General features: G+C 38.1%; 4 protein-coding genes and 2 long non-coding RNA genes across 7 annotated transcripts in view; 4 read left to right on the forward strand and 2 right to left on the reverse strand.

The window, feature by feature from the left end:
* The first annotated feature begins 3,605 nt into the window (after window positions 1–3,605).
* On the forward strand, window positions 3,606–14,444 carry LOC109542607 (fasciculation and elongation protein zeta-2). The gene is made up of 9 exons (XM_019911897.2): window positions 3,606–3,859; window positions 4,824–5,125; window positions 12,186–12,288; window positions 12,821–12,952; window positions 13,005–13,137; window positions 13,192–13,442; window positions 13,504–13,579; window positions 13,641–13,706; window positions 13,761–14,444. Exons 1-9 carry the CDS (start codon window positions 3,695–3,697, stop codon window positions 13,775–13,777), a joined length of 1,245 nt encoding a protein of 414 aa, XP_019767456.2. The 5' UTR covers window positions 3,606–3,694; the 3' UTR covers window positions 13,778–14,444.
* Window positions 5,355–8,005, reverse strand: LOC125504318. The gene is made up of 2 exons (XR_007281431.1): window positions 7,654–8,005; window positions 5,355–5,544 (listed from the first exon to the last, which is right to left on the reverse strand). It is a non-coding gene; the product is annotated as an uncharacterized LOC125504318 (long non-coding RNA).
* A 696-nt stretch (window positions 14,445–15,140) lies between the features above and the next one.
* LOC109538133 (ecdysteroid-regulated 16 kDa protein) lies at window positions 15,141–16,252 on the forward strand. The gene is made up of 4 exons (XM_019905230.2): window positions 15,141–15,576; window positions 15,636–15,749; window positions 15,802–15,977; window positions 16,034–16,252. The coding sequence occupies exons 1-4, from the start codon at window positions 15,495–15,497 to the stop codon at window positions 16,115–16,117; spliced, it is 456 nt and encodes a 151-aa protein (XP_019760789.2). The 5' UTR covers window positions 15,141–15,494; the 3' UTR covers window positions 16,118–16,252.
* A 1,291-nt stretch (window positions 16,253–17,543) lies between these two features.
* On the forward strand, window positions 17,544–19,107 carry LOC125505762. The gene is made up of 2 exons (XR_007282381.1): window positions 17,544–17,826; window positions 18,535–19,107. It is a non-coding gene; the product is annotated as an uncharacterized LOC125505762 (long non-coding RNA).
* Window positions 19,108–21,878: 2,771 nt separating this feature from the next.
* On the reverse strand, window positions 21,879–23,370 carry LOC109542616 (serine/threonine/tyrosine-interacting protein). 2 transcript variants are annotated; one of them, XM_048670621.1, is made up of 5 exons: window positions 23,124–23,370; window positions 22,772–22,908; window positions 22,449–22,706; window positions 22,215–22,387; window positions 21,879–22,155 (listed from the first exon to the last, which is right to left on the reverse strand). In XM_048670621.1, exons 1-5 carry the CDS (start codon window positions 23,160–23,162, stop codon window positions 22,097–22,099), a joined length of 666 nt encoding a protein of 221 aa, XP_048526578.1. In that variant the 5' UTR covers window positions 23,163–23,370; the 3' UTR covers window positions 21,879–22,096. The 2 variants fall into 2 exon arrangements, with proteins under 2 accessions (XP_048526578.1, XP_048526582.1); XM_048670625.1 differs by having other exon boundaries at window positions 22,772–22,887; window positions 23,124–23,364.
* Window positions 23,371–26,626: 3,256 nt separating this feature from the next.
* The window catches only part of LOC109538378 (retinol dehydrogenase 13), a 2,763-nt gene continuing 1,937 nt past the window's right edge, over window positions 26,627–27,452 (forward strand). Inside the window, exon 1 of the mRNA XM_048670635.1 lies at window positions 26,627–27,414. Coding sequence (XP_048526592.1) covers window positions 27,297–27,414 — 118 coding nt within the window. The 5' untranslated portion in view covers window positions 26,627–27,296. The remainder of the gene's footprint in view (window positions 27,415–27,452) is intronic.

The following is a 27,452-nucleotide window of genomic DNA, read 5'->3' on the forward strand; positions in this document are numbered from 1 at the left end:
TCGGTGCGCACTTTTCAATTAATTTTTTATTGCGTTTCAGGAAAAACTAATTGACGCCGTCTGTATTTAGAAAAAAATAGGAAATACCGTTTTAAATGATCACATTAGTGCCGGGCTCACATTGCCGGGGAAAAACACATTGTCGGTTTTCTTCTGGTTGGTCTCCATTGACCAACCAACCGCACCAGACTAATGAAAAATTGCCGATAACGTCTTTATCAACCGTTATGCTAATAGCATTTGCTAATGATGTGGTTTTTGCAATATAAACGACAGTAAATGGAACATAGATTGCCCAATCCTCAATTACACAACCCGGTTAAACCAGCTAATAGATTCAAGCGCACTTTTGACCCTCAACCGCAAAAAAATTGTTTTCGTTTAAATAAATCGACGGCACTCCGGCTCTGGGCCCCCGAAGTTTAATCAAATCAGTGCGGCAAAATAAAACAAAAAATTGTTATCAATTCGCTCCGAACAAGAGCGGAATTGCAATTACCATTACAAAACCGCACTGTTTGTTATTCAAGTCGCGATCGCTGCAATCAAAATCAAATCAATCACCCGCAGTTTACCATTGCAATTAATCAATGCCAGGTGATTGCAAGCGCAAAAATACTCAAAATTTGCCAGCCAACTGTTCCAATCAAATCAACCAGCCTTCGACCTCTATGGACGAGTTTCCGCGTTTGATCGCCCAGAACGTCGGCTCCTTTAAGCGGCGCATTCGCCCGGATGGGCGCGATCGAATCGCTTGCGACTGTTCCCATTGGTCGGGAGACCACTGCATGGCAGGGCGCAAGAACACACAAAATGGTGCATCTGCGTAGATCTCGGCCCCGAATATCGAGCCGCATCATTTAATGGTTGCCACTGCCATCAGAAATGTACAGTGTCTAGTACAATTGTGTGTAGTGTACAAAGTCTGCCGTAGAGATGTAGAAGCGGCAGCAATTGAGAATTTAAATATAAACTATAATTATTCTATTATTCAGAATTACAATTTAGTTTTTTGGATTTTGGCGCATTTTTGAAATTGAACTTGAATGTCTAGCGTCTTTTTTTCGCAAAGAGACAGTTTCAAAAAATCAGTTTGCAAAAACTAAACCAAAAGAAGCAAAAAAAAATGTTTTATTCGGTCGGCAATCAATAGAAAACACTTTACCTTACCTGTCCTGAAAGTTTCAAAATCCTTAGATGGTTCTTGGACTTTTGGCTAATTTTCTAACTTCTTAATCAGAGAGCGGCATCGCGGAGTTGCACATCGTTTTTTAGCGTCAATTGTGGACATTTTCAGAAAATCAACCCACTGGCAGATTTTATTGATATTTGCAACATTAACAAGCGCATAATTTCCCAATGAAACCGTAAAGTTTGACACATGCAGCTTTCCGATTTTAGAAGTTATGATTTTTTAACAAAGCGGCAACATTGAGCAGCGTATCATTTTTGGCGACAAGTTTGGAAATTTCTAGAAATTCAACGGAGTGCCAGATTTTGTTTTTCTAAACATTTTCGGCATTCACAACCAAAAACTTCATCAATCAACACTTAGAAACTCACTTTTGTCCCTTCCTGATTTTTCGAGGCGTAATTTTTATATACACAGTCATGACGTTCACAGGCACAATACAGCTGCTATGGGTTTCGGTCTTAGCCATCTTCAATTTGGTCAGCGGTGACTGTTGCATAAAGACAGAGAGAGATACTTTACAGTCTATAGTTGCCCAAAGGAGCTCTGCTGCACTACAGCGCTTATGCACCAGCTAACTTTGAATAGGCATGACGACAGTATAAAAGGATCAAAGAAATAATGGTTTTAGAGAAAAATATATGTTGAACGTATTTTAAAATTGACTCATTCGTAATAAAAATGATGGGATCGACAAGATTTTTAATATACTAAAAGTATAAAGTGCAGCAGTCGGCCATATTGCTTGAAACGCCAATCAGATCGCATGACGTTACGACCCTTGAAGGAATAACGCAGCCTATGTATCAGCTGTGGTAATAACGTGGTAATAGCGCTATCGCATCAGTTTATTTGTTATTTATTCGTGGTTTTGTGCTAAATAATCTAAAAGAATCAACTGCTAAAGGAGCTAACAACGATGGAACAAGGATTTATCAAAGCTAACAGCTCTAACTTGCCCAGAGTTGATAGGTTAATGTTGGAGCAGTTTTTTGCATCCAATAAAGACTTTTCCTGATCTGAGTTTCGTAATGTGAAAACTTCTTTGCAAGTACAATCTAATTTATCTTCATTGCTAACGATAATTTAATTCACACAAGCCTTTTATAACACTTGTTTTTATTTATATCATACGTTATTTTTGAGACACACAAAGTTATACAATTTTTTGATGAAAATATGTGTCAGATTTGGTGTATAAAAGTATAGAGTAGAAAATAAAAATCCTTATATTTAATCAGTATATTTATTTAATTTGAGAATTTTGTAGATTAGTTAAACCAAACGCTATTTTAATTAGGTACATCATCAAGAACTTTGACCAAACTTACATTAAGGCAACCATGTGCTTTTAACATATTACATTCTCGTAACCGTCTGATCTGATCACCCGTGGATCATCCGTTCAATGTGAATCCTCAAGTTAGCTATTTGTTTTGTTTCCTTAGCTTCACGTTTAGAAAGGTTATCCATCAAATGATACTCCATATAGTTTTCCATATCATTAGGCAGCGGAAAGGAGAATAAATAGTCTATAGTTAATGATAATTGTAAATTTATTAATATCATGTTTATATAATTGATATTTAATATCAAAAAACATTCTGAATTACTCTCTATCAATCTAAAGCAAATACTTACATCAAAGTGGTCTTCACAAAAATTCAGTTTCGTATTCCTGCTTATATCTGATGGTTTTCGCCTTGCGAGCTTTAGCCATTTATCTCACTATTTTCTTGATTGGAACGAAAACAAACAATTTATTAGGTGTTGTTATTGATGTGTTTGTGCATAGAGGAACCACACAGCACTTGTAAAATTTGGAAATCATTTTTAACACTCAAAATGTATAATATTGTGTGAACTTCCTTCCTTAAGCATAGGCACCGTGCACCCTGAATGAGGTCGTGACGTCACAGGCAGACGTCACATGACACCGACGAGCGTTTTTGCGCCTTATATGAAATGTCAAGATAAAAATGCGATTATTTGAGCAAACATATAATTTCTTGCGGAAATCATTATTTTTTCGTATACGGAATTAGTAGACGTATACCTACATTATACAATGGTATTTCAAAATCTGTCATCTTGCCTATTCTTTAAAATATTAAACAAGAACTTAAGATGCTTTCCTTCAAACTTTACTCCTGGCTGAAGTTGGCTGAAGTCGAGAGTGAAGCTAGGCATTTTTTATTATTTTCGCTCGTTTAGACTCCGATGACTACCGAGTTTATTTCTAGAGGCACATAAGCCTGATGAAATTGTTTTTGCAAGACTCACAATGAAAACTTAACCAAAGTTGAAGGAAATTTTGAATTTTGAAAAAAATCACCTATACGTGACTATAAACCTGCCATTGTGTACAATAATCCGCGAATGATCGCCCTGAATCTGTCCAATTGAGAATTTTTGCGCCTCCACTCGTCTAATTTTCCAGTGTAGCCAGTTCAGTGATTGTGTAAGGTAGTGTCGAGCATTTCCGTAGTGTTTCGAGCGAATATGCGGGATTTGGCCGCAAAAATGGCCGAGTTAAAGTTCGAAGCACCCTTAGCGCAGTTCGAGGAGTCCGACGAATGGGGCTCGACCGAGTTTCAGTCGTACAAAACGAATGCGAATGACATGGGCACGATCAACAGCAACAAGAAAGCCAAGGATTTAAATCAGGTGAACACATCCAGACGTTTGGCCGATTTTAGGGGGTTGAAACTCCCTAAAGAAATTTCGCACCTGATCAGGTGACATACGAGGAAGGCTATGCGGGGGCAGGTTTTTCAACCCTTTTAGGTTTGCGCGTATTCCAAACCACTTTGGCGGGGTTAATCTCTCAAAAATCGGAGTTTAGTTTGGGTTAATAGGGAGAAGGAAATCTGACAGATATATTGGGGGAGGTCTAGGTTATGTCACTGCGAAAATTCGCTAAAATTCCACTTGGACAACTATGGGAACGTTCCGGTTCTCCTCAGCCCTTTCTAATTAATCAGTACAAGAGTGTTTTGCTAAAAGTTAGCACTTTTGAAAACTCGGGTCATTAACCCTGTTGCCATGTTGCCATGTTGCCAGTGGTGCCGTTTGTTTACACAGGGTGGCCTATTGTCCTATATTGCCAACTATAAACAGAATTATTTTGAAATTTGCATATTATACCAAAGTTGCTGGAGGCAACTGAGAGCGAATTTTGGGTATTTTTCTGGGTTGTCAGACCCCCGCCTTGAAGTTAATTTATATTTATATTATCAGCCCAGTTTATAGATGATCACGATTTATCTTAGTGGCTTTTCTTGTAAAAATGCGTTTTTCGCTCAATCAAATCAACGACTTTTCCATAAGATAACAAAGAAAGTTGTCTTAGTTTGCGCTCTTTGCATCTGTGACCGTATCGAAGCTGCTAGGGCAAAAATCAATACCAAATTCACGTTATTAAAAGAAGCAAATGTGACTAAGAAAAAATCAACCACTCCAAACAAAATGTAGCTTTGGCAATTTTTGATGGTGTGGACGTCGCGACGTCCTTTGTTATCTTGTGGAAAAGTAGTAAAGCCGGAATCACACTACGCACTTTTCCCCTATTTATTGACCAATTATTGAAGCTATAGCCATTTAGCCTAAACAGCCGTCATTTTTCGATCAGGTGCTGAATGAGCTGAATGAGGACCTGACCAACAACTCCAACACGCTGGACCTGATCACGACCAAGTCGGCCGTTTTGTTGAAAAACGAGCAAAACCAATCACAGCACAACTCCAATCTGGAGTCGAATCAAATCCACGTATCGGACGACAATTTCACCGAAACCTTTTCCGGTTCGCTCGAAGACTTGGTGAACACGTTCGACGAGAAAATCACCAAGTGCTTCGGCAACTATGAGGAATCGGTGGAGAAGTTGGCTCCAGTTCAGGTGCGCAGCCAGGAGGAGATCATGAACGAGTGTCAGTAAGTACTCGACTTAAGTTTAACGTTGCGTTGAGGTTTGGAAGATTATGTTACCTTAGCCTTAACCAAGAATCAGCTTGTGGGCTTTCAAAGCGGTTCTCCTTCGACGTAATCCGCACCTAATAAGGCTATTTGCTTACATATTAACAGCTGTCGTGCGCCGGATTACAACGTTTCATATTACCGTCTGAATGAGTCTTCCACTCCTGGATATGTATGTTCTGTTTACCATTCAATTGCATAGTCTGGAAGGTCGAGTTTGTTATCCAGCCGCTCGCACGCATTTCGCCAGCCAAATGACTCATTGGGCTTCCTTCCACCCACCAAATATTCAGAAATGAGCGCAACATGTTGTTGTACTCGCAACTCATCGAATATACAGGGTGCTGGCAGGTGATTTCCAATCGAAACAGGGTTATCTGCAAAAAAGACGGTTTTCTCATTAATATTACGGAAACACTTGTTGCGATTTATGTCAATGAATTGGGGCTTAACAGCAAACAAAAGCACGCAAAACTCACTGAAAAACACGCTGTAGCGCAAAGCTGTCAGCGAAATGACTACCATAACTGAACCAGAATATTCGAGTGTTGCCAAATGGCTATAGGTATAAAGCAAAGCGCGACGCCTCCTAGTTAGTTAGTTAGTTAGTTAGTGAACGAGCTATGACTCAAGGTTAAACAGTGTTAAATTAGTGGAAACAGTAGAAATATCTGTTGGTTGTCGATTCCAAAAGCTGGATACTGTATCATAGTTATAAAGCAGAATTAGAGTTGAAAAAAGTCATGATTTATTATCAACATCTTTTTCCATCTGTTGAAGGAAACTTTCTTGCAGAAGAACCCTAAGCATGGCAAATATGAAGAAAAACCCTCAATTGTTCCCACCTGATGATCGTTTTCATCGTAAATACCGCAATTGTCGAGTTATTTCACGTTAAACTCGTCAATTGCGTTGAAAATTGACCAGCAAGTAGGAACAATTGATGGTTTTTCACAGTACTTGCCCACGTTTTCGGGTTCTTTTTCAAGAAGATTTCCTTCAGCAGATGGGAAAAGTTGTTGATGAAACGTTTCTTTCTCTAACGCCAATTGTGCTTCTAAATGTGTAAGAATTTTGCAATTTAGTGGGAGTAATTGTTGCTGGTAAATGTCTGTTTGTTCAGTTGATAAACTCTTAAGTTTGGCCAAGAAAGGTGTTGAATTTGTGGAAATAGTGGGAATATTCGTCGTTTTCCGATCGAAAAAGCCCAAAATTTTTCGTTATATCAGCAGCATCTTTTTCCATCCGCTGAAGGAAACTTTCTTCAGAAGAACCCGAAACATGGCAAACATGGTGAAAAACCCTCAATTGTTCCCACCTGATGGTCGTTTTTATCGCAAATACCGCAATTGTCGAGTTATTTCACGTTAAACTCGTCAATTTCGGTGAAAATCGACCAGCAAGTAGGAACAACTGATAGTTTTTCACAGTACTTGCCCACGTTTTCGGGTTCTTCTTCAAGAAACTTTCCTTCAGCAGATGGGAAAGGTTGTTGATGATGAAACTTTTCTTTCTAACGCCAATTGTGCTTCCAAATGTGTATGAATTTTGCAATTTAGTGGGAGTATTTGTAGCTGGTAAATGTCTGCGTGTTCAGTTGATAAACTCCCAAGTTTTGCTAAGGAACGTGTTGACTTTGTGGAAATACTGGGAATATTCGTCGGTTTTCGGTTGCAAAAGCCCAAAATTTTTCGTTATATCAGCAGCATCTTTTTCCATCTGCTGAAGGAAACTTTCCAGAAGAAGAACTCGAAACATGGTGAAAAACCCTCAATTGTGCCCACCTGATGGTCGTTTTAGTCGTAAATACCGCAATTGTCGAGTTATTTCACGTTAAACTAGTCAATTGCGTTGAAAATCGACCACCAAGTAGGAACAATTGATGGTTTTTCACAATACTTGCCACGTTTTCGGGTTCTTCTCCAACAAACGTTCCTTCAGCAGATTGGAAAAGTTGTTGATGATGAAACGTTTCTTTCTCTAACGCCAATTGTGCTTCCAAATGTCTATGCATTTTGCAATTTAGTGGGATTAATTGTTGCTGGTAAATGTCTGTGTGTTCAGTTGAAACGTGTTGACTTGCATTGAATTGCAGCTATTGTTCCCACTTTGTGGTCGATATTTACGGTAAATACCACAATTGAAAATATTTTGTAATTTTTCTATCGATTTAAAAGGTAATTTTAAGGGATAATATGTTTTCTTCGTCTTAGTGGTGTTTGCATCGAAAATTCCACCAGTTTTCACTCATTGAAAAGCACTATTTTTCCATGAGATAACAAAGAACGTCATCATAGTCACTGCTGCACGGTCAAGACCCAATACTTGTTGCCAAATGTCCACCAAAGTAGTAAATTCCCGTTTTCTATAGAAATAGCGGATTTACATGATTGAAACAAAATAACACTTCACCAATCAAACCAGCATTAGAAAAAAGTACCCACAAAAAAGAGACTAAACTCTAAACTAAAAAAAAATAAACTTACACAAAATGCAGATTTGGCAAATGCGCGAAGTTTTCCGACCTGTAGCACTGTCAACGAGACGTGATGACCTGATGTCCCATGAAATTGCTAATTAAAATGTTTCCTTTGTATTCAAAATGTATCGTTTTTGCTTTATTATTAAGAAACAGCATTTTATAATTGACGAATGAAGTTGGGAAACTTGAAAAACAGCTTCATTAGATTTCGGGTCCAAATAAGTTCCCGTAAAAGGAAAAAAATACTACAGGGTCATTCCGAACGGACCTCATTCCTTTGTGAGTACACGAACGCACGTTATTGGCAAAAAAACTGAATGTGAAATTAGACAACGAGGCTTTTAATCACACCTACAAAAGGCGGTTTTCCCAAACCAACAACTAAAACTGGAAGACAAATGTAAAAAAGATGATTTCCCTGCTGGAACTAAACATTTCGAACACTCAATGTGTATATTTTTGCCTGACTCCGTCGCTTGCCAAGGAATCCTGAATGAGCAATTGATTTTTCCGAGCTTATTGACTAATCCAATTTTTGCCCGACCTTCCACGGAAATTTGTGGTTGGTTTCAATGCCGAGAACGGTACATTTTCGCATACAATCTAAAACACCCTATCTCCCGAGAGGAATGATTAAGCCATAGATAAAGACAAGCTAAGATAAAGATTAAGCCCCATAGCAATTATCCAGATAAGACAAGGTGACGCAAACTTTCCGTGATGCTACCTAGTCGAAAGCAGCCTAAAACGATTTTTACTGAACAAAGAAAATATGCAGTGGCTTTCAGCTGGGGAGGACCTGAAAGAAACCGGTAATTTCAGGCAAGACGGTCAGGCCGAGATTCCGTTAAAGTGCATCTTATCGAAAGAGAGAAGCCCGTTCAAAGGCGTTATTAAACATTTCACGTTAATTAATGCATGTATTTTTAAATGAGCCTGGTCGGACTGAGGGGCCTGGTGGTTTATTCGAGTAAAATGGGGGAGAAATTACCTTCATTTCGTGCACGTTCCAGACTGGCAGGCGTCGCCTGTGGCTGTACAAGCGCCGCGGCGCCAGCCGGGATTTTAAATAGTTTTCGCCCCCTTAATTGACAACAATAGTCAATACCAAGTTTAAAATCGCTTAATGCTCCACTTTCAGCAAGTTTAATATTCATCAGTCGAAACTGATTATGGCCACGTTTGCTGATTGGTTTCGACCAACTGGCATAAATTCGTGTCTAATTAGTGTGCTGATGACCCTGCGACACTAATTAGAGACGCTTCGGCCCCATTATCTTATGGCGTATTCCCGTTGGATGCGCCTCAACGGGGGCTTGGAGAAGGTCACTCCACATTCATCCCTCTCGACTAATCGATAATTTCCTCGAGAACGCCAGGGGTTTATTATTGTTATGCAAGAGGCGCAACGGATATAACTAACAAGTAGGAGCCGATGATTTCCACCGGAAGCAGACAGTCAGATGTAAAGTTCGCAATCAATTCTTTGCTAGACGATTTCAGCAATTATGATGTTTTGGAAATCCTTTGAAGTTGTTTACCGTTTAAACACTACTTGTGTAAGCAGCGGCGGCGGCAATGTTGAATGCAGCTCAAGGCAAACATGGGAAATTTATTGAGCTTCAAATATTTGCGTGTTTTACGTGCGGTTTTTCCTATTTGGAATCACTGTGGTTGCGCTGATTTAGTTTTTTTTTCATTACATTCAACTAGAATTTTGTGTGAAACAAGAACAGGGGTTTAGCTTGCAAACAGCGTTGCCAGCAGCGCTGGTTTTTCGTAGTAAATTCAAAATAAGTAGCAAAAGTAGCTGTATGTAGGTGATGTTTTTCAGTGGATCGTAATCGGCACAAATCAATAGCGCAGGAAAATTGTCTTGACTGACTCAAAAGCAAAACTTTTTCCACACACAACGCGTTTTGTCCTACCAAAAGCACTCGAAAGTGAATCTGCAGATTCGCTGGCTTCGGATAAATTAAATGCCAAATTCATGGCGTGTTAATTGTGGCCTAAATGCCACAAAGTTATTTTCTTTGAAAATAGCCTGATGGTGGCTCTAAATTGAAACTTTTGTCAGTTGTAAAACGGAATATACCATAGAAAACTCATACAAAACTAAATTTCTAGCTTGACTAGTTTCAGCGGAAATAACTGCGAAACTCCGGTCTGTATAAAAAATTCCTGAGGATGAGTCAAAATCGAAACTTTTCCCACTTATAGAACACAGCTTGTCCTAGGAAACTTAGGCACAGGTGACCTTCTAGCTTTGCAAGTTGCTGGGCAAATAAATGTGAAACTACGGCCTGTAAAAAACCCTGTAAATCACGGGCAATTTTCAGAAATTGTCTAATGACGATTGAAAGTTTATTCACTTATAGAAGGGAATTTGCCGTATAAAATGTATCCAAAATTGACTTTCTCACGTCACAATTTACCGAGAAAATAAATGCTAAACTCCGGCTTGTAAAAATCACCACGAAAAGCAGACGCGATTTTGATTTTTTTCATAATTACCTGGTGATGACTTAAAATCGAAAAGTTTTCAGTTTATAGAGCCGACTTTGCCTCACAAACTTGAGACAAAATTGACTCTCTAACTTTGCATCGTCCTGAGCAAATAAACTTCAAGCTACGACGACTTGCTTAAATATCCTCGAAATCCACATGCACCTTTTTGAAAAATTCTTGTAAATAGCCTGGTGACGACTGAAAATCAAAACTTTCACCGCTTGCAAAACCGACTTTACCCTACAGAATGCACAAAAAAGGCCCTCGCACTTGGTGAGTTTCTGAATAAATAAATAACAAACACCGGCCTGTAAAAAAAAACTTGAAATATCAAAAGCAATTTTGAAAAATTATCAAAAATTGCCTGATGACTGAAAATGTAAACTTTAGCGATTTATACAACAACAGAATGCATGAAAAAACAATTCTAACACTTGGACAGTTTCTGAATAAATAGCAAACTCCGGCCTGTAAAAAAACCTTGGAATATCGAAGGCAATTTTCAAAATCAAGAATTGCCTGATGATGACTAAAAATTGAAACTTTAGCGATTTATTGAACAACAGAATGCATGAGAAAACGATTTTAACACTTGGTCAGTTCCTGAATAAATAGATGCCAAACTCCGGCCTGTAAAAAAGTCCTGTAAATCAAGGACAATTAAAAAAAAATGATCAAAAATTGTCTAATGATGATTGAAAATTGAAAGTTTATTCACTTATAGAAGGGATTTTGCGTATAAAATGCATCAACAATTGACTTTCTCACGTCGCAATTTACAGAGGAAATAAATGCTAAACTCCGGCTTGTAAAAATCACCACCACAGCAGACACGATTTTGATTGTTTTTTTTACAATTACCTGATGATGACTGAAAATCCAAACGCTTTCCATTTATAGAGACGACTTTGCCTTACAAACTTGAGACGAAATGAACTCTCTAACTTTTCAACTTCCTGAGCAAATAAACCTCAAGCTACGACGACTTGCTTAAATATCCTCGAAATCCACATGCAAATTTTTGAAAAATTCTTGTAAATAGCCTGATGACGACTGAAAATCGAAACTTTCACCGCTTGCAAAACCGACTTTGCCCTACAGAATGCATAAAAAACGACACTCGCACTTTTTGAGTTTCTGAATAAACAAACAGAAAACAATTGGAATATCGAAGGCAATTTTGAAAAATCAAAAATTGTCTGATGATGACTAAAAATTTAAACTTTGATCACTTATAGAACGGACTTGGCCCTACAAAACTCATCCAAAACTGACTTTTTTACTTTATGTGACAGAGAAATTAAATGCTAAGCCCTGGCCTGCAAAATCACCCCGGGAACGAGACGCAATTTTGAATTTTTTAAAAATTGCCTGATGATGACTGAAAATCGAAACTTTGGTCACTTATAGAACGGTCTTTGGCCCATAAAATGCATACCAAAGCGACTTTCTTCGTTCATCAGTTCAAAGACAACGTCGTAACCACCTGCAACTTATGACAAAATTGTCAAAAAAATTCCTAAAGATGACAGAAATTTAAATTTTATCCACTTAGAGAAGCGACTTTGGCCTACAAAATGCGCCGAAGATTGACTTTCTCACTTCGCAAGTTTAATAAAAAATAAATGAAAAAAACTGCGGCCTGCAAAAACTCAGACGCGATTATGAACAATTTGTAAAATTGCCTGATGATGATTGAAAAGCGAAGCTTTCAAATCTTGTAGTCACTTCGCAAGTTACACAGGAAATAAAGACTCCAGAATGCAAAAACCAGACGCAAATTTCATCTGAGCATCGAAACGTTTTCCACTTATAGAACAGGGTTTGGCCGCTAAATGCAATAAAAAACTCTAATTTTGCTGATTTCTGGAAAAAAATGGAGAGCAATTTGCTGAGCGGTGTAATGGCGTAACAAAGAAGACTGTATTTAAAGGAGGAATTTTCATTTTTTCTCCTATAAATCTTTTTAAAAAAGTTCCTTCTTTATAGAATATGGTGGATGATGATTTTCTGTGTTTTTTTTTTCAGAATGTGGTGGACCATTACTGGAAACTTTGGAAACATTCTGCCCATCGATTGGTCCAAATCCTATGCGAGAAAGCTGCAAATCGACTCGTTGCATTTAGAGCAGGTGAGTCTTTTCCACTTGGCTAAAGCTTAGTGCGCGTTTAGACGAATATTTTGCAAAGGCGCATTTAGCTGAGATGCACAGCATAAAAACTGGTGGTGGTAAAAAAAGACACCTCCAGACACTGCAAAATCTGAAAGAGCGTGAGAAGAAAGTGTAACCAATCCGAGAGTGAATTGAACAGTGCTTGAAAGTTCTGGACTAAATAAAATCTTGAACAAGAAAGTGCCGCTAAATGACCAGAAACTATGCCTGCTCACAGCTGCAAAACGGCCAGAATTTACTCATTAGACCCACCGGGAGGCAAATTTCAAACAAAAAACGCGCAATATATTCTCGTTTAATTCGGGCGCAAAAAGTCGCGATTGCATCACAAGCAAAATAAGCATCAATTTAAAGCGCTCTTAATAAATCCTTGAAATTGGACTGATGTGTGGGACCTAAACCATCTGGCCCGTTATTGTCATCGGCTTGTTAACATTCATTTATTTAAACAATTCTTCCACGTAGCTGATCGGGGGGTTTTCTATTGCAGCAACCGCAATCTCCTGAAGACGATCTGGATTTGTCATCCGAAGACGAGCAAGTGGCCAACGACTTGGACATGCATGCATTAATTCTGGGAGGAATCCAGCAGGATGCTGAGCCTCTAAAAACGGCCGATGAGGTAACTGTCCAGTTGGTTCCACTTTGTTGTATCTAAACGCTTTAATTTGCAGGTGATTCAGGAAATCGACGACATGATGCAAGAGGACGAGGCGTCCCTAGACGACAGTCCTCGCGACTCTTTTGAAAACAGCGAAGCCATGGAAAAGGCTAAAGAAGTGCTGGCGTCGCCGCTCTACGAAGACAGTACGTGGCCATAGGCTGAAAACCGTTAAAAGCCCTAACTGGCATTCGTTTTAGAATTGCGCGATCTCAGCCTGTCGCAGCTGAACGAACTGTTCTTGGAGCTGGAGGTGCTGATTCGCGAGTTCTCCGAAACTCTCATTGCAGAGCTGGCGCTCCGCGACGAACTGGAATATGAAAAGGAGCTGAAAAACACGTTTATTTCCCTACTGCTGGCGGTGCAAAACAAGCGGCGGCAGTACCATGTGGAGAGGAAGCGAAGTTCAAAGAGCAGCTCAGTGCGCACTCCAAATGGACTGGACCCTAAAGTAAAAGCTACTTCTCTATGCACGCAAGTTCTTTCTACTACTGATTTTTTTGGCTTTGCAGTATCTAACCACGGTGATACCGTATCACATAGACAATGGCACCCCCGACAATCAGACCTTGCAAATTTTAATCAAAAGTAAGATTGAACCATGAACACGTTTTTTACGAGCAGTTTTCTAATTCCTTTTGCGTTGCAGTCCTAAAGGCGATCAACGAAGACAGCCCCACTGTTCCCACCCTTCTCACCGACTATATTCTAAAAGGTCAGTATGGTCTAGTCTTCAACTAAAGCCAACTAATTGATGATTTGTTTCCAGTTATATGTCCAACGTAAATCCCAGTTAGCGCACAAGAAAATCTCGCTAGTTTTCTTGACCACCACTAGATTAATGGTAGTTTAGGAGTAAGTAACAACAGATAAATTCAACTTTTTTCACCCTACAGCTCCTACTCCAACACCGTGCGAATGTGGAGCTTTTGGGGCGACTTTAAACCGTAATGGAAATGAATAACTGCACAACTTGCCCTCGTCGATCGTTCCAAGTGTCATATTTGAATCTAGTCTAACGACTTTGTACGATATTTGTATATTTTTAAGCGCCTGTGTACATGGATTTAATTAAGGCTTTCTGTGATTTTTAATGGCGCCCGTTCTTCGGACGTTTTAATTTATTTCTGTGCGATATTCTAGCTTAAAGTGGTCGTTTGTATGGCGTTTGCCGACATCATTTATTTCGTCTTCGGTTGCTTATTTTGATGTACAAAGGTAAAATCTGGCAAATATTTCAGTATTGTGCCTAAAATTTTCGCTTTCTTGCCAATTTAACAGTTTGGTCACCGTGTTTATCCTCTACTAGCTAATGTCCAGTTGTAACTAAAGTTTTCAGTGTCCAAATATCTTACGTGTGGTCTGCGGACCATTTACCTGTGTACCAGATCTCAGAACACAAGAAATGATGTTAAAAACTATTACTGCTTAAATACAGATTGATAATCATTGAGAGTTTTGCCACATTTCAAAGTAGTTAGGTCATTTGCCCGTTCCCGGTGCACGTCCATTTGTCCTTTTCGATCCTGTAGCTTCACAATCTAGGAAAAAATCTGTATCGAAAGCATTCCAGTTAATAAATTGGATAAGTTTCTTTCACTGAAGATGTAGATGATTCTGTCAAAACATCCCGTTTCTTCGTTTCAAACTCGAACGATTTTCTTCGGTTAAACATAATCCTAATTAAAAAATTCTGTATAAAGCAAGCTTCAATTTGCGCAAAAAATGAACGGCTGAATTTTGTCAAATTTCACTTGCTGAAGGTGCAAATTATTCTGCCTCTAAAGGAGCTTTTATTTGTTCGAAGCTATTTTCTTCAAAATACTGTATACAGCGCGCGTGCTGGGTGAATGGCAAAGTTACAGAAAAGAAGTTGGTTTGATTGGTTTGTGAGGCATTAAGATGTGGAAAACGTGATGATCTAGGTATTTTCTTGTGTAAATTACTTGCGTTAGTTTCTTTTACTTGAGGCGGACTTTCCTCGGTTTGTTTTAAAATCGCCATTTTATCCAGATTAATAAATCAATCCAGCCGTAATTTTTTCCACAGTTTTGTCGGAGTAAAATAGAATTTTTCCTTTAAACGCCTCCACATTTCGGAGTTTGCTTTGTTTTCCCTTGTCATTCCAGACGCGGATCAAACGTAGAAATACCAACGCAGTGACTCATGGGAAGTCAGGCTAAAACAAAGAAAGCCCGAGCGGTTTCCTTAATTCCCTTAATCGAATTACCCAAATAAGTCTTTATCGCAATTCCCATTAGCTGAGAGTCAGTTATTACGTGTTTGTCCTGCTGGCCAAGCACTGTCGTTCTTAAGCATCCCAATTTTGTGTTCGGTGTTAAACGCAGCACCGTTTTATTGGCCGACACGCCGACGGTCGGGGGCTCTTAATCGCCTAATCGCTTTGACCAAGTGAAGATAAACTTTGTCCTTTGTTGATAACAATGAGCACGATTCGTCACAATCGAAACTGCTCTCATTCGTGTTGAAGTGACCCGGCGAAATGCTCTCAAGAAACGCTCTTTTTGTGCTGGTTGTTATCGGTTGCTGCACGAGTGCCTCATTGGCCATATACCAGGACTGTGGTAGGTTTTTGTCTCAATTGCGCCCTTCGGCTTTATTATCTTAAAGGTATTTGTTTTAGGGTCTCTGGATGGAGCAATTGAGGGTCTGGAAGTGTCCAAATGCGCCGCAACTGCACGACGATGCATCTTGCGAAGAAACACCAACGCCACCATGACCATCAAGTTCAAAACCAGTTAGTGTCTTTTTTGCATTGAGTAAAACCAGACTGGGTGGCTTTTTTCTAGATACCGACTCGGATAGTTTGAAGGCCGTGGTACATGGGATGATTATGGGAATGCCCGTGCCCTTTTCCCTGCCAAACCCCAATGGTTGCAAGGATTCCGGGGTTGATTGTCCCATTCATGCGGGCAACAGCTACCAGTATGTAACCAGCATGCCCATCCTCTCTTCATACCCGCGGGTAAGGGTTGCTGGAAAAAGCTGGTAAAGGATTAACGTTTTTTTGGGTTCTTGCAGGTGACCGTGGATATCAAATGGGAGATTCAAGACGCGCAAGGCCGGGACATAATTTGCGCAATGATTCCCGCGAAAATTGCGTAATTTCAACTGTAAACAGTTATTGACCTGATCGGGTAATTGCTAGGCTTTAAGTTCGTGCCGATTAGAAGAAAAAGCGATCAGTGCAAGTGTCCTCACCGCACTCTGATTGGCAATAAATAAACACTTTTTTTCCAACTCTGATTTTCATTTTTATCCCTAGTAATAGTTGATTCTTTGCTCTTAATCGTTTACGATGTTTATATGAATTGATTCCACTTCATCGGAAGTGAAACGATTAGATTTACATTTTTATTCGATATTTTATACGGTTATTTTTCTGTAACGGGTTACAACGTTTCAGTTTCACCTTGGTAATAGGTTTCAAAATGCTGTTCCAAAAGGAACATGTTCCTTTTTAAATTTTTCATTAAAAATACAGAATGGTGATAGTAGAAATAGTGATGATATATAATGATTTCCTTTAGAGTAACTACTTAAAATTACTCCTTAGAAGTAAAACTTAAAGAACAAAAAACTGAAAATGAACTAGTCATTAAATAAAAATACGGTTTAAATGCGAAAATGTTTAAAAATCTAATTTTCATTTAATTAACATTTAGGAATAAAATTGTTTGCAGATGCTTTTTACTGATTCTAGTTCTTCGCGCGTTTATGATAGCACCCGCTTTAGAAAATCTCTCGCATTTCGTTTCACATTAACATTAAATAATCCACAATAACAACAAACAGAAATGCGTGTTTGGTAAATCTGGACGAATTATTACTCGAGTTAATTTTGGAACCACCAAAAAATAATTTAAAAAAATTTCATCTCTGACTGAATTTATATTTAAAAATGGCCAGCTTGCTTAACTGCAAAGGTGCACATTCTGCTTAAAACGTTTGTTATTTTCCATTTGAACTGTGATGGAATTTATGTCTTAGACTCTCAGTTTGCTAGTAGCTCATATGCAAGTGAACATTCTGCTTAGTTTGCTGGTAATGGGCATATAACTTCCGAGAAGCTTCTTGAGAGAAATCCCTTTTTTTAAGATTTATTACAGAATGTCAGAAAACTAAATACTTATAGACTAAAAATACTGAATTATATCATCGCAGCAATTAAACAAATTTTCTCTGGTTCCTGGAGAGTAATTCGTATAAACGAAAAGTGATACACAATCATCAAGGCAACTCGCAACTACATACAGCATATTTTCCGTTAACAAATGGTTGTTGTTTCGAACCACTTTTTCAGGTTTATGAGGCGGTTTAAAAAAAAAACGATTAAATCGACTAGCTGTAACTACGGTTTCAGGTTACTTGTTTGGAACGCTGTTATTTTCGCGGTTACGTTAAATCCCGACCATCCCTAATATATATGCGGATTATTCTAACCTGTTCTTTCCATTCCTGGATCAGGCAAGATTAAACCTGAGTCACCCTGTAGGTATTTAACAACTACTAAACTTATTCTTAACCGAATAATGAAACTTTTTGCGCCGAGACAATCGCGAAAACGTTTCGTTTTGATTAGTTGTCAGAATATTTGGTCATCAATCATAATGGTAAATCTATCCGACAGTGACATTTAATAGAATTTTATGAAAACGTCAAACAACCGCTGTTATTTTTTTGGGAATTATCGAATTTTCGCTTTAATTAATTCCTTTTTTTGCTCCATAGAATTAATGTGAATGAGTGGTGAGCCTGAAAGCGCTTTTGCTGGTGCTACTGCCCCTTGAAGATATTTAGAATGCGGTTCAAAGGTAAGACTAAGTTCATTGTTTGTTCAAAAGTTCTAAACACACAATCACGAGGGCATGAAAAGATCGTAACATTTCGTATAAAGCACGTGTAAAACATCTTAATTAAGACTTTTTCACGTGGCAACCAATCGCTTTTTCTAATGCCACATTTGGTGCCTTATACAGGGTGCCCCGAAAAAAGTTCCATATCAAACCTATGGTGAAATGAACATTGTATTGCATGTTTGACTTTCAAATAAAACACTCTGTTTATGTCATACATGATGGTGGCCGGCAAAAACAATTTGCAACAAAAAAATACACCAAACAGCAGTTTTTGACCAGAGCAAAAGTGCATTTTTGCCATTATTTCACACTGACCTTTTAAAGCTAATTTTCCCAAAGCTGTGGGCAAGCTAATGAAAAATTTCCTTTGTTGATTTCATGGAATTTGAGCGGTTGGATCTTCATGAGAGGAACCTTTCATGGGATTCTGGGATTTTTCACCTACCTGAGTTTTGAAAGTGACCGCCTGAAAAAATATTTAAATTGCTATGATTCTTTTGCAACTGAAATATCTTTGGCACGAGTTGGAGTTAGTGAAAAGCGAAACCGTTTAGTGAAAGTTTTGTGTTTTACTTTGGTGGCCTTTTGTGTGCCCTTTTCTCCGAAATAGGAAGGCACATGCATGAAGGAGGTGATTTATTGACTGATTTATGTCGATTCCAGTCGCATAACTGATGGCCATTTACTTCGTAAATTATGGGCAACAATGCGAAAACAACTGTGTCAATTTACCGAAAAACTAAGACCGATTTATGAGCACTTTCGAAATAGCTTCAGATGGTTCAGTGTTGTGCTGGCAAATAGCCCTGAAGGAGCTGTGCCAAAGATAAAGGAGAAGAAGTAGTACCGCTACTTATACCCGGTAGTACAAGATCGGCCAATTAAACTCCCCAGATCGTTACTTAATAAATCCCAAGTTTTCCCTAGATTTTCAAAAAAAAAATTATAAATAAAAATGGTTGAAAAAAAGATAAGTGAAGCGAAAAAGGTTATTGGAAACGGTATTTTACGAAATTAAAAAATGTAAAAAAATGGAACTCATAATTTTGCTTCAATTTGTATTCTTCCTATTTATTTTTTCAGATTCAAGTTTTAAGTTAAATGGGTATTTGACAAAGTATATATGTATATGGAGTAGTTGCAAATCACACTCACTGCAGGTGTATTAAATTTTGCATCCCAGCAACGATAATTTCCGGGAAATTAAAAAAGACATTAAAGGAGATTTTTAATTAATTGAGATTTCTTAAAACAAATTGTAGTTCCTCTCTACTTGTTAGCCTTCTGTAGTCCGATATTTTAATATTTTCTTTCCGTAATTATTTTTTTTTGCAGATAAACTAAAAATTAAAAAAATACCTAAATTATAACAAATCCCTTTTTCCTTTTGCATGAGAAAAAATTCCCGAGAACTAGCGAAAACTTCCCTAGTATGGCATCTCTAGTACAAGACACAGTACTAACATCTAACTCAGTTACATTCACAAAATATCCCCCTTATATAGGGGGTATGTTCTGTAGTTACATTTTACGCATTGCAAACATAGATGAACTCAATATTTCAAATGAAACACACAGTTCTGCCCATAGATTAACTAAGTTCTGGCTAACTGAGATATTATTATTCGTCAAATAATATTTTTAAATTAGTAAATTGAATCTGAACTGTTACTCTTTATAAAATTTTATGCGAAACTTTAACGCCCCCAAATATCAAATTATTGTATTACTGAAAATCAATATTTTGTCCAGTTCTAAAATAGGCAGTACCCTACAAAAACACATCCCAAGGTGAGATTCTCACTTTGCAAGTTACAGAGGAAATAAAATGCTAAACGGAAAAGCAGAAACGAATTTAAAAAATCCTAGAAAATTGCTTGATGCTTACTGAAAGTCGAAACTTTCAGCACTTGTAGAGCAGACTTTGCTCTATAAACTGCATTCGCTCTTACTTCGTCATAGTTTCTGAATAACTAAATAAATTCCAAACTCAAAGGCTTGCAAAAACACTCACGTAAACCAGATGCCATTTGGAAAAGTTCTTGAAAATTGCCTGATGATTAGTGAAAATCGAAACATTTTCCATTTATAGTCTTATATTCGTCCAGCCCTTGTGCCGCCACTGATTAAGCCCTATTCTCGTAACGGGACTGTTTTAAACGTCGGTTCCAAGGCAAACAATTGCTAGTTTTCTGTGAAATTTCACATCTTAAATCGCCTGGCGTTGTCTTTGACTCCTGAATTGAAAGGGACCCTACATTTAGGAACCAATAGACAAACGACGCTCGTTCCGTTAGATTTGAAATTGGTGTTTTTTTTGCCACTGGCCGATTGTATGTGAGCAGGTAGGTGAACAATCAGCAAAACCCCGTCATTTTTAGCTTTAATTCTCTCTGGGATTTTTCCACTTGGTTCTCTTTCGGAAAACTATGTTCAGTATTATTTGATCTCGAAATCTTTATCCTCGTTCGATTATGCAAAAAAACTCGGATCGCGATTGATATTAAAAGAAAGCATGCAATACGAGACATTTTTTCCGAGCTAAACAGTTCGAAAATGGGAATAAAAGCCAGTTTGCTGCAGGCTTTTAATATAAAATACTTGGCACACAAGTAAAGAATCTTTCTAAAGACTATGTCAAATAATGAAAAGTTACACGCGAAAAAATACTTGTGATTGCAATACAAAGCTCAGAATGAAACCAACAAGTCCCAAAAGACAGGTTTTACTTGAGAATAAAAAGTTCAGTTAGTTCTGCTTTTGGGAAAGAAGGGCACAAAGAGAAATAGTTTGAAGATATCAATGTTTCCCACACTAATGGTTACTTACCGCTCTTTAAAGGTCTGTTCTCCTTAATTCCCATATAATTCGCTTGGGCTCCCAAAGGCGGTAGTCATTAAGGGTAACAGAAGTAAGAATTTCAAAGGCGACTTAAATGGTAAATGGCTAAACTGAAGAACAATTTACAAAACCAATAGAAATCTTTCGAACATGAGGGCGTGCGTCTCAAATAATAACGTCACTGCCAAATAGCTTGAAACAGACTGGAAAATCCTCCTTCGGTATGCTGATGTATTTTGTCAACTGTGAAAATATAAATTGAGTTCGATTTTATAACTCGAGATTATGAGTACCTACTTAATAAGTAAACTATTCGATTATTGCTATGTTGTAGGTCAAGGTAGCGTTGACGAGAATAACGTTTTTYTTGGGGCTCGATGCYAGCGAGCCAACAATTMTTGTTTTATTAGTGTGCTTATTAGTCAAAGGGGCTTTAAACTTTRAAATTTCCTAAAACTTCGGAACTTCGGCTAGACCTTCGGAAGGACAATAYGATTCCACCCGAAAAGTGAAATTTCAAGCTGGCCCGGCGCGTTACCGATTGTTGCACTTTACTATAATGCTATTATGTTGAACGCGCTTTTGAAATCCCTGTMTTGATGTACCTACCTGCAACAATTSGAACGAAAAAAAAAACCGTTTTATAGTTTAGCATCMCGAACTGCCGAGAAGTTGCCTTTGAAGTTCTAGAGCTTGTAAGAAAACATACGGGTAGAGTATAAAAAAATTAAAATCTCGATAGGGATCGGCTTTTTTGTATCAACTTTATAGGGCATATTCCGTTTTATAAATGACAAGATGTCAAYATCAGACTATTTCAACGATAKGTTTTGTGATTGCTTATGCAGTTTGGCAGTTATTTCCTCAGAAACCTCACTGTTAAATGCGATCCATGGGCGGAAAACGTTTCGGTTTTGAGTGATCGTCAGGGTAGTTTTTTTGCACGGCTAAGCTAACAAAGCTGCAAGTGGAAGTAAGCTCTTTCAGTCGAAAAAGCTGCTATTACTGTCAGACTTATAAGCAATATTCGAACGTGTTTCATTTATCACATTTATTGGAAAAAAGAGCCATAGACACACCCGAGCGCGTTTCTAATTCGACGGCCACAACCCAAAAAATAGGGGTTTTCTAGGATTATTGCTACAAGGAATAGTAAAAGACGCACATTTGGAAATATATCTTATTTATTAGAAAATTTGGTACATTAATCTAGGTAAAAACGAATTCGAGATCAATAATTTAAAACTGCTGTCGCGAAGCAATTCAGGTACAAAATCAGTCGTAACTTACAATATCTATCAGTCAACAAGTAAATACTTTAATTCTCTGAATGCGTCCCATGACTAGTGTAGGAGTTAAATGTACATCGGGAGTAGGACTCAAGTTAGGACATCAGTTCCATCGGGCGGCGCTTGAAATGTTCCGCAGGACTGGAACTTTCATCTGAAAGCAGCATTGTATCAGTTTTCCTGCAACTTTAATTCGGGCAAGGGGCAACTTACCTTCGGCGCACTCACGTATACGCTTCGGTCTCATTTGGTAGCTACTGGAAGAGGCCCCCATTATAATAAGGTTGCGGGCTTTTAAAATCGACTCATAATCTAAGAGCTGGTCCCTGAAGCCTTTATTTGGATTAATGGATGGCCGTATTGAAGACACGCGATCTATGGCTTCGCTAAAACGGATCTCGAAGTGAGACTGGGGTTCAAGGGATACGAAGGAAAGTTAGGACTTACTTTGCACCTATTTTCAGTAGTTCCATTAGATAGGCAGCTACAATGACGGCGCTGCGCGAATTCCCATGGGTGCTGCACACCAGCACTTTACGTTTTTGGTACAAGCCTTCACGAATAAACGAGGAAGTCTCATCGAGCAATGGAATAATGTTTGAGTATTCGCTGTTTGTTAATGCGATAGGCAAGTACTTGATGCCTTGCGGAGCACGAGGCGGCGCAAGGCTAAACAGAGGCTCGTCAAGCAACTCTATTACAAGTCTAGAAAGTAAATACAATTCGAGAATTAGCATTTTTATGTTGCAAATTGCTTCCACAATTATTACTTGATTCCTAACTTCGCCAATTCGGGATAAGGCATCGAATGTTCCTCCTTCTGAGCCCCCAAATAGAGCCCCGGTATAATCTCTTGCACGTAACTGTCCTGCCACCAACTGGATCCCTGACAAATTACGAAACTCATCTAAAAACATTATTTTTTCCATCAGTCCACAAGCAACTCTCCATCTCGCTCTACTGTATGGTTTGAGGTTATGAGATTAAAGGCGCCAAAACGATTGCATTTACTGGGCTGCTCACGAGCCATGCCCCAAACTCAGTACCAAATTGGTAAAATAAATGGGGGCAGGGGCGAAGTACCCGAACAGCGGTCTGTTTGATTAGTTAATTCGTACATACCTTGGCACTATTTATTAGACCAATGGTTGGGTCTGGCATTCTTCAACGAAGACACTAAATACAAACACTGTATTGCGCTCGGGCAACTAAAACTATGCAGATTGGGTAAAAAGTGAGTAGAAGCAGCGTGTGTACGGTGTGTACCGCAGAAGAAAACATGTAAAACTGTGTGTAAAACCACGTACGAAAAACGTCCGGAACCCACGTGGAAGCTGTTTTATACCTGGGGGCGGGAGGTGGCGGACGCATGGGTGGGAGGGTGAAAAACCCAGCGCTGTGTTGCCACCATGAGAATGGAGCATTTCTGAGTTTAGCCATAGAGTAAATAATAGAGTAAATAATCTAAATATATAAATATACCATAGAGTAAATAATCTGGCCAAATCAGCAAATAAGCCAATACACTTTTTTCAACCCTTCGAACCCTTCGAAGATTTATTCGATTTTGTTCCAGATATATTTTCTTAATTTGAAAGATGGGAAAAAGTTTATTGGCTTATTTGAAGAAGCAAACATTTACTTCAGCATTGTTACCAAGGGTTCACCATTATCGAAATTCGACTTGAAATAAAAAACATAGATAAATATGAAAAAAAACGTTTATTTAGGTTAACCAGGTTAACCGCAAAATTAATGCGTTTTAAATAAAACGCATTATATTATATTATTATATTATATCATATTTAAATAAATATGATCTTTTATGTTGTTTTACAAAAATATTTCACGGCTAAATGTAAATGGTTAAACTGCACCCCTAATAGCGCCCCCTGTGGTGAATAGGTCCAACTAAAATCGCTAAAAGCACCCTATGCTAATAATAGTAATGACTGTAATAAGTCGAACTAAATTATACAAAAGTGCCCTCTATAGTGAATAAGTCGAACTATAACGGTTACCTTCCCCTCTATTGATGCAGAAGGAGCTTTTGTCGAATTTAGTTGGGCCTATTCACTATAGAGGGCGCTTTTGTCTATTTTAATTCGACCTATTCACTACAGGGGGCGCTTTTGTATAATTTAGATCGACTTATTCACCGCAGAGGGCGCTTTTATCGATTTTAGTTTGACTTATTCACTATAGAGGGCGCTTTTGTCGATTTTAGTTGGACCTATATGAATAGGTTATAACACTTATATATACCGTATATACTATTATTATTATTATTATTATTCTATAATAGTAATAGTTATAACGCAAGTGATTCCGAGGGGGTAATCCTTTACGATACAGTCTGCTGTGGCACGCGCACATGCCCGTATGCACGGTACGCGCAGCCGAAAATGGCATACTGGTCAGCCATGTTGCCGAACTGCCACCAAAGTAGAAAGTCACAATGAAAACAAAAAAGTGAATTTCCATTAACAAGAATATGTATGCAAAGAAAATAAAATAATCGGCCATTTTCTCAATAAAGTATCTTCAGCTTTGGTTTCTCTAGGATGAACGCGTGTGAGTTTTTAATCGGTTAATTGGAATTATGATGAGTATCGGAAAAGTATTGAAAATACATATATCATAATCTAATCACTACCTATTTTATATTAAATAGTCAATTATATTAAATGATTTATTTACATGAAAAGGTTAAGGAAGTGATAATGTTAAGAAAGTGCTAATATAGTACTGGCAACTACGCGAAAATTTTCGACTGGCACGCCGGCGCAAAGAGGTGAACCATCATGGCGACCGTTGTTTTGTTTTTGAAATTGGTGAATCTCAGAGGGTGAAAAGTCGTGGAAAACGGCATTCGGCCGAGAAATGTATAGGAAAAATGTTGTTTGGAGAAAGGTATCAAAACTTAATAATAAATAAAAGTTCGCAAATTGTTCGTCCCAAAAGGCGATCAACTAACGGCCTCAGGAAGTTGTGGGTTTAAGAATTATCGAATTTCTGGCCCGCTGAAGGGAGGATACTTAGATCCTTAAGCGCCAAAGGATGGATGAAAAACGGTGATAAAATAGTCCACAATTCACCAAACAATAAGGAATTTTCCCAAACAGCGCGAAATACCAATTTGCTTAGTCAAATGGGACTTACCCGTAAATTCGGGAACCACATGGCACTTGATAAATACAGTTTTTCTACAGTCAACCGTTCTGGCTAGACAAAGAAAATATCTGCACATGAAACGGCGAAAATGTAATTCACTTTTGTCTATAAGTAAAACTTGGAATCAGCCAGGTTTTGTTCACTTAAAGTAAATCGAAGCGCGGTCCATAAACACAACCTGGATCATACAGAAGGTAACCTGGAGAAAAAACGGGACTGAGTCTGTCCTGACGCAATCTGTGCAGACTTATTTATACCAACAAAATAGGGGTTGCCTGTAATATGGGGTTCCTCTGCCCGATACGCGCGCTTCCGCTGTGCACGCAAAAATTACTTCAAACGGCTAATTTGGTCTGTTCTTACGTTAGTACTCGATAATACTTATCGAAACAACACAAACATAACATCATTGGCAGCAATAGCAGAAACAAAAATAGACGTATTTCAATAAGTAGTAACGTTATTTTAGTTTGACTGTATTGAAATGTATTGAAATGGGAAATGGCAATCACGTGACGTCACATCTTCCGCTCGAGATTACATCTCAACCTGTATACCAATCTAATCGCCAAATAATCGTGATTTTCGATTTGTGTACGTCTAACAGAACTCAAAATGGAGAATATCGAATTATACTAAAGTTAATTCAAAAGAAATTCCTGGGTTCCAGTCAATTTTATTGTTCACCATTTAAAATATTACAAAAACGTTTCGGTGTTTTTCTCTACCATCATCAGTCTGTATGTATGGTATTTAAGCCATAAGTTGAAATACACTTAGGAAAATATACACATTAAAGTTAATAATAATTATTGTTCTGTCTCTCTGATCTATGACAAAAACAGAGTAAAGGAGACAACCGAAAGTTTACCTCTGCCGATTCTCTTGACATCCTAAAATGTTCATAAAACTGAATGCTTAGCAATTATTTCTTCGGAATAATGTTCATTTCGTACTTGTCGTCCCCTTTGTTCTATTGCCAGAAAAGGTATAATGGTATGGCCAGTGTTCTATATTTTCCAAAATGTTTACGTCAATACCAGAATCGTTCAAAAAAATATTTAAAGCATCATCCATTCTTTTCACTTTGAAAAATATATCAAAGGTGCATTCAGAATTCAGAAGAAATGCCCATCATCACGTGACCGATGACTTAGCGCTAACTCATTGATATTGCCTGCTGAATGCGACCAAGGGTTGTTTAAAAGCCACTTGTCCTAAATCCCGAGAAACCGCGAGCAATGTAGATATAGCGCAAAAAATCTAGCAGCCACCTATGAAAATAACACTCAAGCACATCAACCAAAGGTACTGGAAAATGGAATTTGCTTAATAAAGAAGAAGGCCGCCATTGGTTATTAGTACGAATAAATAAACCTAAAACTAATAAATTATTTGGAGTTTGATAATATTATAATGTCACTACAAACATAATAATGTACACAGTCACATTAATATAGGTACCTAGTAATAAATATGAATTGCTAAGTTGCTGGTACAGAGATTTTATATTAGGTGAGCATATTGGTCACCGTGCCACTGGTCATATAGTCTGATGTCCTTAAAAATTATCTAAAGTTTTATAGATATTCAAAGGTTTATGTGACATGAAAATATGATTACAGAGTTTAACATTCATCTCTGACTACCCATTGAGACACAGAACTAATAGGTATAAACCTATATGTATATACTATTAATAAATCGTTATCATTTTTAAGCTGAGATTAAGCGTAGCTTAAATACTTCGAAATATAGGCATGATTAATAGAATGCACACAATGTCATCTTGAGTGATAAGCATCTAAAAACAGTCGTTTTCAACCTTCAACACGTGGACGAGTTATGCCATATTCATTTGTTATTCCGGATCGATTGACTACTTATATAAAATTGGGAAATCATCTTACTTATTTGCTATGTCAGCATGAAAACCTGTATTACTGACTGAATGATTACAGCAAATTTTACGTCTTATCTAACGTTTATGCCCCCTATTTATCGGTCGGTAGGACTTAAACTCGCCACTCGACTAGGCAATTGTAGTGTTGATCACAACGTGAGGTGATTCGCAATTCGCAACAGCAGTTTACTTCTATTGATCGGTAAAGTACTCTCGCAATGGGTTTTTTCAGCGCCGTGTGTACGTCCACAGCAAGGCTTGATGGCAAAACGGCAGTCATTACAGGATGCAATACTGGTATTGGAAAAGTCACAGCTAAGGACTTCTTTGAAAGAGGTAGGCGATCGATTCATATACACAAGGGCGGATCCAGG

The sequence above is a fragment of the Dendroctonus ponderosae genome, unplaced genomic scaffold, assembly GCF_020466585.1.
Source record: "Dendroctonus ponderosae isolate FM_Combo_2020 unplaced genomic scaffold, Dpon_F_20191213v2 Dpon_F_20191213_1, whole genome shotgun sequence".
Classification (NCBI taxonomy): domain Eukaryota; kingdom Metazoa; phylum Arthropoda; class Insecta; order Coleoptera; family Curculionidae; genus Dendroctonus; species Dendroctonus ponderosae.